Consider the following 12,272-nt stretch of genomic DNA (forward strand, 5'->3'; position numbering starts at 1 on the left):
AACATGGGAGGGATCTCTATGTTTCTTTGCTCTTGGCTTACCTCACTCAACATGATTTCTTCTAGCTCCATCCATGGTCTCCCTGATAAGTGGATGTTAAATCCAAAATGTTAGGTGATATGACAAAATTAACAAGACTTAAGAAACAAAGGACTTTCACTCATCTGGTCAAGTCACTACTGAATAACCTCACACTGCTGATCACATATATAGTATATATGTGCACACCGGAGGGAAACCAGGAGGACAACACAGAACTAGAGGGAATCAGGAAAAAACACACAACAGCAGGACCCATCAGCTGCACTGGACATGGATCAAAATGAACTAAGCAACTCAATGGCAGCGATGGGAGGGAGGGAACAAGTGGGAAAGAGGGAACAGCTGATGCTATGCAAAACAAAAGAAATGTACATATCACCCAATGTGGAAGAAATAACTGTATTGCAAAGCTCACAGAACTCAGAAATGTTACAGATCATGATAGACAATTTACCTCATGAAAGGTAGAATGTGCTTGTGATTTTAACTAAGCATCGCTATCCCACAGTACTGTGAAATTTGGGAAATTATGTAATCACTTACTCACAATAAAGAATTTGAAAAAAAAAAAAAGACAATGTGGTTAGAATATCAGGGATGTTTAATTCTGAGCCCATCTCTGTCTAGATTTCTTATCCCAGACAATTCATGCTACAAACTGTGTCCTCACACCCTCCATTAAAAAGATGGCAGGTTCGCTGGACATACTGAGCAAAAAGGAGGTCAGGTTTTGTGAAAGCCAGTGCAATTCACAAGTGAGTTCAACTGACTGGATTTACAGCAACCGCCGAGTCATCCACATTACAGAAATTGCAGCTACGAAACAACCTGCTGGGAAGAGAATTTGGGATACATTGTCAACTTCAAAAAAGTTTCTCCTGGAAACTGCAGAGGTAACCATGGCAACTGGGAGGCAGGTTGAACTCAGACAGGGCTCTTCATCTTCAGCAGGGAGCTCTATGCTCTCAGATGTGCCCGTCTGTGCTCTCTCTGTGCATTAAGATCCCTTTGTCTCTGCGTTCTTTGTGGAATAGGAGCAAGTACCAGTTCAGACAAGGGCAGATGCCCCCTTTCCCATTTGGGCTGTTTCCAGTTTCACTCTCCTTCACAAAGGCACTATGGACACGGCTGTTTTATTGTCTAAAACAGAAATGACAACACCTCCTCTGGCCTCCTCAGGGAGGAGGATTCGCTGCCTAGTCATTGTTGTTGCAATGTGACCATGTCCAGGTTAATTCATAAATGGTACTCCTGAGGGCAAGACTATGGGTTTAGTCCACCTATAAGCTCCTTTTTGTTGCACAGAGAACACCTGTCTCGTAGACAAACACCCACCTCTTCTCTTGGCAGCTGCATAATAAAATCATGCCTAGGGGCATGAGTAATACCAAGTGAAACACCAATGCTTACCTCAGCTGACCACCTCTGCTCAGCAAAACTCCTGCTGATGGGCTGAATGGATGAAGGACGGCAGAACTGAAGAGGTCTAACTGCCTGGCTGCACACCACTGCCCCACACCTGTTCAGAGGAAGGAAGAACCAGAGCTGAGGTTGGCAAGATTTGATTGTAAGGGCTGCGGTCCTGCCTGCCTCTGTTCTCCACTAAGCAATGGGAAGTTAGGGAAGGCCTGTTTGCCTTTTCAGAGCACATTCTTTTGACTAACTGGGTCATCCTCTACCAGCCCTCACTCAGTGAGAGAATCTACTTGTAGAAATCATACCCCACAGTGTTCTGATTTTTGCCTCTGTTACCCCAGAAGCCTGAAACACTAGCTCAAGGCCTCTCTCCATTTCTTCTCCCCCTCTGTTTTTTTTTTCCTTTTCATTCCTCTATTACCTTTTTTCTGCCTTCTCAATGAGCTCTCAAGTAGGGCCCTCTTCTCTCTTCCTTTCTTTCTCTCTCTTTTTTTGTGCTGGTCTTGAACTGAGTTCTTTGGTGCAGTCCCTGAGCTTTTGTGCTCAATGACAGCACTCTACCACTTGGGCCACAGCTCCACTTCCAGCTGTGTGTGTGTGTGTGTGTGTGTGTGTGTGTGTGTGTGTGTGTGTGTGTGTGTGTGTGTGTGATTAATTGGAGAGAATTGTGTCTCATGGACTTTCCTGTCTGGGCTAGCTTCAAACCACAACCCTCAGATCGTAGCTTCCTGAGTAACTAGGGTTACAGGTAGGTGTCACTAGTGCCCCGCCTTTCTCTCTTTTCTGACCTTTTACTTTCAGAAACACAGAACAGGTCTTCCTGAGAAATCATAATTCTGTTATGAATAATGCCTGTTGTGAAATTTTTAAAAAAAATCTGTATTCCAAAAACACTATTTTCTTTTATTGTTCTGAACTCCAGAGTTTCAGTGAAGGAAATCTTGAAGGCTGACGGCAGGCCCAGCCCTGGTTTAAACACCTTCTGTACCCCAGAGCCCCTCCTCAGGACTGTGGCCACGGTTTCCCAGCCTGGGGTCTGCTGCAGGCTCTCTCTGGGAGTTTCTCTTGGCCCAAGGAGCTGTCTTGCTTAATTAAGCTCAGGCCAGCTGTAGCTTATCTGGGATGTAAAGGCAGGAAGAACTGCGGAGGAGCAACCGGGTCCAGGTGATCTGGGGCCTCTGCCTAAGGCATCCGCTTTTCCCTTTCTAAGCTCTGCTGCCTTTGCTCTATCACAGTTCTGAGAACTTTGCCCCAGCAAACCTCCTGCATGGGTGTCAGTCTCCAATTTGGTCTGTATCCTGGGGAAAACTCTTAACTAAGCTACAGAGCTGGTGGTATTTGGGGGAGGGAGCGAGGAGAGCAATAGGAAAAGTCTGGTATAGTCACATCTGAATTCTGGCACCAACACTTTGAGCAAGGGGATTTCACAGTCTGTTCAGGGGTCTGAAACAGAGAAGCTGTTCCATAAAGTGGCCCCTTCCCATCTATCTGCCATTCCCAACTCTGAGGTCGGGTAAGATCAGATCTCGCTTTGTTGTTGTTGTTGTTTTCATCTGTGAAGAGCTCCCTTCGCGCCCCACCCCCTGCCGGCCCGGGCGCAGCTCAGTGCGCCCAGGTGCGGGGTCGCCCAGGCCGCACCCTCTGCGCCTGCCCTTCGGAGCCCAGCTAGGCCCGGGCTTCCCTGCGACCCCCCGCACAACCCCGCGACCCCGCGGGCTCCCTCGGCTGTCCGTGTGCGCTACTCATCCTCGCGCCTCCCCGCGGTTTCTGGCTTCCCACGTCCTCCAGGGACGGCGGGACGGAGTGGGGGCGCCGGGGCGGAGGGCTGGGGGGTGCGGGGCAGACCCTCCGTGGGTGCCCCGTGGGCCGGCTGCTCCCCAGCGGGCGGGCTCATCTCCGCCCTCGCGGAGCCAAGCCCCGCTCTCTGATTGGCCGTCGCCTTCCGGCCACGCCCACCCCCGATCCTAGAAAAGCCTGGGACCTGGGCCTGCCCGGCGCGTGCAGACAGTGGAGCTCAACCTGCGCGTGTTGGCGCTCGCTGCGCTCGGCCTTGCGCTCGGGGACCCTCCGGAGCCCTCCAGCTTCCCGTCCAAGACGTATTGCCCCTCGCCCGCCAGCATGTGCCGCACCCTGGCTGCCTTCCCCACCACCTGCCTGGAGAGGTAAGACGGAGACGTGTCCAGCTGTCCCCTAGGAAAGCGGCCCAGCCCCATCCAACTCGCAGGGACCTGGCTGGGCCGCGGAGTGCTGCGGTGGGGACTTGAGTTGGCAAGTCGATGCCAGGATCGGGAAGAAGCGAAAACAAAGGGAAACCTAACCACCCTGGCACCTCCAAGCAGAACCGAGGCTGCCTCAATTTCCTGAGCCCTTGCCTTTCATCCCACAGCTCAGGACTGGGAGCATGGTGTCCTTTGCCCCTGGGGAAGGCACTGTCTCATGGGAGAGAAATATGCAAACTTCCTAGCTATCCAGCAGCTTCCTGCGTTCGTGGAGCTGGTAGCTGGGAAGGAAAAGGTAAAGAGAAAAGCAGGAATCAATGTCCATACAGTTCCAGAAATACCCAACAAGCCTGGATGTGTTGAGCTGCTTTTTGGTTCATCAACAGGCAGAGGGACAGATTGGTGACTTTTCATAGGGAAAAGCTTATTTCTGTAGTTCCGTACACCCAGATACGCACATGGAGGCAAGCCCAGACATTGCTCTTGTTGCTTTGGGGGTGATGGCCCTAATGAGAAAGGGCATAGGCCGAACCCTGGGAACAGCCGAGTGTTCCCTTGAGCTCTTGACGCTGACATTTAGGTGCTAGAGTTCTCCTGGGTTTCCACCGATCTCCCTGAGCTGGCTGAGCTGACAATCCTTTTTCACATTCCTGATTTATTTGTCTTCCAGAGCCAAAGAGTTCAAGACACGTCTGGGGATCTTCCTTCACAAATCAGAGCTGGGCTCTGACTCTGGGAGTCTGGGCAAGTTCGACTGGGGCAGTAAACACAGCAAAGAAAGGTAAGTCCTGCCATCAAGCCCACCTGCCTGTGAACCTGGGGAGTAAGAGATAAGGAGAAACTAGGAGGTGCTAGAGTGGACCTGGGCAACCCCTCCTGGAGAGTTCAGCAGGACTTGGTGGCCTGCTGTGGCTGCGGGGTTCAGGGTAAACTGGTAGGTTGATCCAGGTCTCAAGTCCACCAGCAGACAATGTCCAGTCATTAGACTCTCCCACCTGGGATGCAGTACTGCTCCTGTAACCAGGGTCCAAGACCACCTGGCGTAGTTGCTAATAACTCTACTTACATGACCACACCTTGCCTAGAAGCCCTTTATTAAAGATTCTATGTTAGGCTCTGGGGAAATATAATCTCTCTGAGATCTTTATTTCCTTGGAAGAGAAAAAAAAAACACCCCCAAACAAACAAAACCCCTAAGCTTTGAGAGTCCTGGGAATCAAAGTAGTTTTGGACAGAGAAGAAGCAGCCTTAGGGATACTGAGGATTCCAAGCTCCCTGGCTTTGGTTCCTGGATGAACACCCTGATTCCAGCTGAGTTTGAGGAGCTAGTTCTGACAATTCCTGAGCAAGCCTTCGTGTGAATTATGCATCTTCCTAGCAGTTCTCACTAGGATTTTTTTTTTGTTATGTTTACTTGTTTAGATTTTAAAATCTTATGTGTTCTTTCTCTAGCAGAAGCTTCTCAGAAGATGTGTTGGGATGGAAAGAGTCCTTCGACTTGTTGCTGAGCAGTAAAAGTAAGTCGGACCCTGTTGTGTCTGTCTGTGGGTGACACGTGTGCACTCATGTGCTTTGGAGTCTGTCTGAGCGGTGTTGAAAACATGGGGAAAATAATAGTAGTAAGAAGAAGAATATGGATCCCCTAGTGTGCCAGCCTCTATTCAAAATACAAAGACAGGCCCTTGTTCAGGAAAATTACATTCTAAAAATAGAGCCATTAACTACAATTGCTGTCTTTTCTTTCTCTATTCCCGCTGTTCCCCAGTCTGACCTGTCTCCTCCTCTCTCCTCTCAACCCCAGATGGAGTGGCTGCCTTCCACGCTTTCCTGAAGACAGAGTTCAGTGAGGAGAACCTTGAGTTCTGGCTGGCCTGTGAGGAGTTCAAGAAGATCCGATCCGCAGCCAAGCTCAGCTCCAGGGCTCAGCGCATCTTTGATGAGTTCATTCGCAGCGAAGCCCCTAAAGAGGTCAGTATCTAAGCATAATCTCCATCACACACAGCTGCCCCTGCCCCACTGAAAATCATGGATAGCTGGGGCCAGGAGGTGAGGGGCTAGGTTTTGACGCAGTCTGACCTTTTCGTCACGGGGCAGCGGGCTTGTATGGCCAAAGACTAGGGTCTGTGCTGCTTGATGCTGTCACCCTCTGACTTCCCATAGGACAGGATGGTTTGTCAGGCGGTTATGGCTTCTCTGTATGCACCCTGGAAGATCAATTCTTTTAAGAGCCTTGCCAACTGGGGAAATAAAGTCATGACAGGGACCTTGCACAACCTGGCTCAGTCCCTGAATGCTGGACCTTGCAGTGTATGGCTGTTGCTCTGCCTGGCGGCTTCATCTGATAAAGAACGTGGAGCCACCTGGTGGCGAGATCAGGGTCCTGCCTCACTTTTGCATCATTTTATATTTTACTTTTTAACCTCTTTTATTCCATGGTTGCCCATAAAAATTTGGTAAGCACCAATTACGCACAAGACATTGTTATAGTCTCGGGGGGTATGTTCCTTAATAGAACATATCTTCTAGTGGGAGAAGAGGTTAATAACCAATTAAATATAAGTCTTATCAGATTTATGCTCTGATACAGATAAAGCAGGTAGTGAGAGACAGTGCCAGAGTCATGGAGTAGAGTGAGTAGAGGGATAGCTGGTAAGGTAACATAAACAGAGAGCTAAAAGAATTGAGGAATGCTCTAGTACAGGAGACTGCCAATGCAAAGGCCCCTTGAAGCCCCAGAACGACAAGCAGACCTACATAGAACATGGAGCAAAAGCAGGAGTGAGTTCAGGCAGAGGACCTAATGCAGGCCCCACAATTGCATGGGAAGACAACAGAAGTGCTATTAGACCAAGTGGGCTTTTGAAAGCCTCGCACTAATTCTGAGAGGCTGGGGGCCAGCCACGAGAGCTGATGCGGGGACAGGCCCTGAGCTGAACAGCTGCTTAGTGACTCCATTCAGAATCTGATGCTCTGTCCACAGCCCCGCCTGCCACTTGACCTCAAAGTCAGCCCACTCACTGTGTGTTTGCTCCCCTACCCACAGGTGAACATAGACCACGAGACCCGGGAGCTGACCAGAACAAATCTGCAAGCGGTCACAGTCACCTGTTTTGATGTGGCCCAAGGCAAGACGCGCACGCTGATGGAGAAGGACTCTTACCCGCGCTTCCTGAAGTCATCTGCTTACCAAGAGTTGGCTGCGCAAGCCTCAGCTGCCGCCACCACCTCCACATCCAGCTGCAGCCCAGCCGAACCCTCACACACATGAGCCTCTAGGCAGTGAGCCAGCCAGCTGGAAGCGAGGTGGGGTCACCCTTCCCCGAGGCGGCTGCCCCTGCATGGAAGGCAGGCTCTGCCCTGCAAGTGCAGGAGGACAGTGCAGGGCAAGGTTTCCCAGCAGCCTGGACAAAGCGAGCTCATCCACCCCCCTCCTCCAGACACTGTGGACAAGGGTTGACCACAGTGGCCACGTGGGGCTCTCTGGGGAAAAGAATGGGGCGCACAGCTAAGCACTGACTCTTCCCAGGGGTGAGGAAGCATTTCCAAGGTGGGAAATGAAGAGCGAGGAAGACGACCTGATCCAATGTTTGCCTGGACATCCGTTGACTTTGAGCGAATCTTCTTTTCCTAATTCCCAGATAGGGCCCAGAAGGAACTGTGGGTAGAGAACCTTCGTGTTGTCCCCTGCTCACCTGGCCCAGGGCACTCCAGGGTCCCTGAGCTTCGGCTTCTTAACACTGTACTGTACCCATCTTCAAAGTCTCAAGGTCAGTGAGTCAATGTGATTTCTTGCCCAGAATGAGATTTTGATACCTCAAAAGCTGGGCCTGAGTGCCCCTTCAGGTCAGGAGCGAGCTCTGAAAGAGAAACGATTGCTCCTGGGACCCCAGTTAGGGTGCTTTAGGGTGGCCTCTGACAGCTAGCTCCTCACCCTGTGTTTGCAGCAGAATCCACTTAAATCAGAGTCCATTGAAGGGCCTCCCTGACTTATTCCCTGCCCTGGAAGGTGGGGCGTGGAGAAGGGAGGGGGCAGGCCTTCCATGGCCAGTCCACTTCTCACTTCAAGCTGTGTGGAATGAGGGAGAGAAGGGTCCTAAGAAACAAATCTCTTGGCAAAGCCCAGAAGTCTGACTGGAATCAAGGAAAAAGAGAGACGCTCAGGGTAGAAGGAATGCTTGTGTTTCTTTCCCCAGGAACACTAGAGGGTGGGGAGTAACAGGGACCAGAGACCATGCTGGCCCTGGGACAGAAGATAGAAATTGGGAGTGAAATTGGAGAGCAGAGCCACTGGGAAGAGTAGCATCTGGGAGGAAGTTAGATTCTACCTATCACCTCAGGGCCTCACTGAACAAACTTTGTGTGCCGGGACTTCCTGTACTGAGCCCAGGAGAGGGAGATGAGTTTGCCAGGCAGCCCAATACCCCTTGCCCGGGGGAGGAGGGGGCTGGATGTCCAGGATCCCACTGTTCTCTCTGCACTTGAGCTGCTCCAGGAGGAAATTATTTAAGTACTATTGGTATTGTGTTGATTGTCAAAATTCTTTTATTTGTTGTTCCTTCTGTTGCTGGTATTATTTATTATGCCTCTACTGGAGAATTTCAGCAGGAGTTGCTGCCTGCCTGCCCCTTTCTCCACCAGACTCTACCTCTGCATGTATTAGGAACCACTGAGGAATGTCCGGAACTCCTCACTGTTTAAATAGTTATTTATTGTTGACAAAGGGAGCTGGATTCCTTGATTACGAATGATGTATGCAATCCCCATGTTCCTGTTTCAGCATGTTATATTCTTATAAAATAAATAAATAAAGCCGAATGCAAGCTCGTTCGCTAAGGACCGTGTGGTGAAGAGAGAGGAGGGGTCCTGGGGGACTGTGGTAGGCGCTGGCCTCTGGGGAGTCTGTAGGATAAGTGGGAGAGCCCCGTCATGCGGGTGCAGACACACGTGGTAGCACTCTGTTCACCTGTAGCAGGCTGAGCCAGAGGGAAGGAACAGGTAACTCCCTTAGCGGAGGGCAGTCACCCTGTATTGAACGGACTGCCATTACTGCACATCTGTTGCTTTTCTTTGCCCATCTGGCACTCACACAGGCCATTCCCGTGCCTGCCTGTAGCACGCTGTGGTCTGGTGGGTACCGCTTAGACACCTGCCTAGACCTGATGGGTTAGGCATTAGTCAGCTTTCCATCACTGTGACAAAGTATGGGAGAAAATCAACTTAGAATTTGGGTTCAGATTCAGTGGTCTTGGTGTGGGTACTTGGCTGTGTTGGCCTAGGACAAGGGCATATCTCCAAGGACTAGGCCTCTTGTTCTAGGTGATTTCTCTTTTTTCTTTTCTCTCTCCCTCCCTCCCTCTCTCTTCCTCTCTTTCTCCCTTCCTCTCTCTCTCCCTCTCACTCCCCCCCCCCCCCCGCTCTCCATGCTGTTCCTGGGGCTTGAACTCAGGGTCTGAGTGCTGTCCCTGAGCTTTTTTTTGCTCAGGGCTAGTGTTCTACCCTTTGAGCCACAGCTCTGCTTCCAGCTTTTTGCTGGTTAATTCAAGATAAAAGTCTCCTGAACTGCTGGGTGCTGATGGTTCACACCTGTAATCCTATCTCCTCAGGAGGCTGAGATCTGAGGATCACAGTTCAAAGCCAGCCAGGGCAGGAAAGTCTATGAGACTCTTACCTCCAATTAACCATGCTGTGGCTCCACGTGGTAAAGCACTAGCCTTGAGCAAAAGAGCTCAGGGGCAGTGCCCAGGCCTTGAGTTCAAGCCCCATGACAGGCAAAAAATAAAAATAAAGAAGAATTTTACAGACTTTTCTACCAAGGCTGGCTTTGAACAGAGACTCTCAGACCTCCGCCTCCTGAGCAGCTAAGATTACAGTTGTGCACCTAAGATTCCATCACCTTCCTATAGTGTAACAAACTATGAACCTATCAACAGATTAACCTATTGATGCAGCTAGAGCCTGGAGATCCAGTTACTTCTCAAAGGCTCTACTTATAGACTTTCGTATTCTAGACTACCTTCAAAACAAACTACAACTTTTATGACTTCCATTTAAATTTGAGGAGTTACTATTGTTTTATAATTTCATATATGTCTGAGATGAAGTACATAAAGCCACGGTATCTTTTCCACAGGCCAAGGGCATGTGAAGGTTGAATTGCTCCTAAAAGAATTTGGGAGAAGGGCTGGCAAGGTGGCTCAGTGGTAGAGTGCTTGCCTTGTATACATGAGGCCCTGGGTTCGATTCCTCAGCACCACATAAGCAGAAAAAGCCAGAAGTGGTGCTGTGGCTCAAGTGGTAGAGCACTAGCCTTGAGCTGAAGAGCTGAGGGACAGTGCCCAGGCCCAGAGTTCAGGCCCCACAATCGGCAAAAAAAAAAAAAAAGAATTTGGGAGAAGGTTTGTAAGAATACAAATCTGCTGCGTCCTGGGTCCACTCACCTTAGGAAGTTAGATAAGACGAGGTACAAAATGAGTCTCCTCAGAATGCCCCCCTTCCAGAGCATATTGAAGCAAAGCGAAGTGTTTGGTGCACTGTGGAAGCTCCATGCATATTAGCTATTGTTATTACCTAGTCTTAGTACAGAGCCTGTGCACAGAAGGCATTAGTTACTACAGTTTATTGTGTTTTTTAAAATAAATTCCACATCAAATTTTCTTTTTAGAAAAATGGATTCAGTACCATAGTTTGATGAATAGAGCATTCTAGAATTTCAGAGGAGGAAATGAATGGTGGGAGGTACTAAGCAAGCTAGTCATAGGAGACATGGAAATCACTCAAACACCGGTCAGCTGGTGCTGTTTGCTTGCAAGTACCAGGTGCTGCTTCCACAGTTGTGGAAGGCCAGCCTATCTCTCACTCTCTGCTGCCTCCCTGTGGCCATGCTTTGAAATGGCAGCTTTTTCTTAGGCACCACAACTTCTAACATTAGTCTGGCTTCTTCCTTTGGAATTCCATCTAAGGGCTAGACTTTGTTTTTACTGTAGCTCTTCTGTTAATTTATTTTAATAACACATGACATTAGAATTATCAATATAGTTGCTATCATACCGAGATTTCTTTAGTCCACAGAGCTAAAATTAACTTTAAAATCGAAATTCTTGCTTAGCTAAAAGGAAAAGGTCTTCAGAACCTTTTATTTTTTTTTTATTTTTATTTTTATTTTTTTTGGGTCCGGTCATGGGCCTGAACTCTGGGCCTGAACGCTGTCCCTCAGCTCTTCAGCTCAAGGCTAGCGCTCTACCACTTGAGCCACAGCGCCACTTCCGGCTTTTTTCTTTTTGCTTATGTGGTGCTGAGGAATCGAACCCAGGGCCTCTGGCATGCAAGGCATGCGCTCTACCACTGAGCCACCTTCCCAGCCCCTTTCAGAACCTTTTAAGTGCTCATCCCAAGTTAACTTATGGTCATTCGATATGAAATGATGCTAAGCAGAACGACCTTCAAGATATGGAAACAAGGATTTTTTTCCCCTACATGTACTGTGTGAATTTCTTTCCCTTCCTTCCTTCCTTTCTTCCTTCCTTCCTTCCTTCCTTCCCTCCTTCACCTCCTTGCCTCCCTCCCTCCCTCCCTCTTTCTTTCTTTCTTTCTTTCTTTCTTTCTTTCTTTCTTTCTTTCTTTCTTTCTTTCTTTCTTTCTTTCTTTCTTTCTTTCTTTCTTTCTTTCTTTCTTTCTTTCTTTCTTTCTTTCTTTCCTTTCTTTGTCATGGGACCTGAACTCTGGGTCTGGGCACAGTCCCTCAGCTCTTCAGCTCAGAACTAGCACCCTATCACTTGAGCCACAGCGCCACTTCCGGCTTTTTCTGCTTATGTGGTGCTGAGGAATTGAACCCAGGGCCTCATGCATGCAAGGCAAGAACTCTACCACTGAGCTACCTTCCCAACTCCGGTTATTTCTTTTTTCTTCCCCCCTCCCACCTTGGTTTATCCCCTGTTGTCACTGTTTTTGATTGTGGTCCCTGTGTCTTGTATATAGTTTATCTGATCTGGGGAAGGGAAGGAGAATAATAAAATGGTGAGACAAAGGACAAAGGGTGAACCAATGCAACAGTGATACCCATAAGACATTATGTTGGAAATAAACTTTGCAACTTGGGGGGAGGGAGAGGGGAGTCAGAAGGAAGGAAAGTGGGAGAAAAAGAGGGAGGGGGCAACAATGTTCAACAAAAAATGTTCTCATTACCTTACTTGCTGTTTATTAGCAAGTAATCTTCAACACACTACTTAATTTCTTAGAGTCTCACTTTTTTTTGCTAGAAAATGTGAATAGCAACATTTTGGGACTCAAAGAGCTTTGTGATGACCAAATCAACAAATTTATCAAGAGGATTTATCATAGGGCCCCATCGTAAATGCTTAAAAAAATAGTAGCTACTTGAATGCGACAAGTTCTGTTCTAAATAGTTCACATATTAATTTCTATAATCCTCATAAAAATTCCTATAAGGTGACTACTATTATTGTCATTCCCCACTTTACAAATACAGAAACAAAGGCCTGGAAAGTTGAAGCAAATTGTCTCAATGGAGCTAGCAGGGTAGCTACATCAGTTAGCTATTACGCACAACAAACTTTTGGACTATTCTCATATAACTGG

The 12,272-nt window shown here is 48.5% G+C and overlaps 1 protein-coding gene across 2 annotated transcripts; it reads left to right on the forward strand.

Annotated features, from left to right (window-relative positions):
• Window positions 1–3,466: 3,466 nt before the first annotated feature.
• On the forward strand, window positions 3,467–8,467 carry Rgs16 (regulator of G protein signaling 16). 2 transcript variants are annotated; one of them, XM_070034310.1, is made up of 5 exons: window positions 3,467–3,620; window positions 4,348–4,458; window positions 5,130–5,194; window positions 5,479–5,645; window positions 6,721–8,467. In XM_070034310.1, the coding sequence occupies exons 1-5, from the start codon at window positions 3,577–3,579 to the stop codon at window positions 6,943–6,945; spliced, it is 612 nt and encodes a 203-aa protein (XP_069890411.1). In that variant the 5' UTR covers window positions 3,467–3,576; the 3' UTR covers window positions 6,946–8,467. The 2 variants fall into 2 exon arrangements, with proteins under 2 accessions (XP_069890411.1, XP_069890412.1); XM_070034311.1 differs by having other exon boundaries at window positions 5,133–5,194.
• Window positions 8,468–12,272: the final 3,805 nt, after the last annotated feature.

The sequence above is a fragment of the Dipodomys merriami genome, unplaced genomic scaffold (genome assembly GCF_024711535.1).
Source record: "Dipodomys merriami isolate MVZ:Mamm:240054 unplaced genomic scaffold, mDipMer1.0.p SCAF_24, whole genome shotgun sequence".
Classification (NCBI taxonomy): domain Eukaryota; kingdom Metazoa; phylum Chordata; class Mammalia; order Rodentia; family Heteromyidae; genus Dipodomys; species Dipodomys merriami.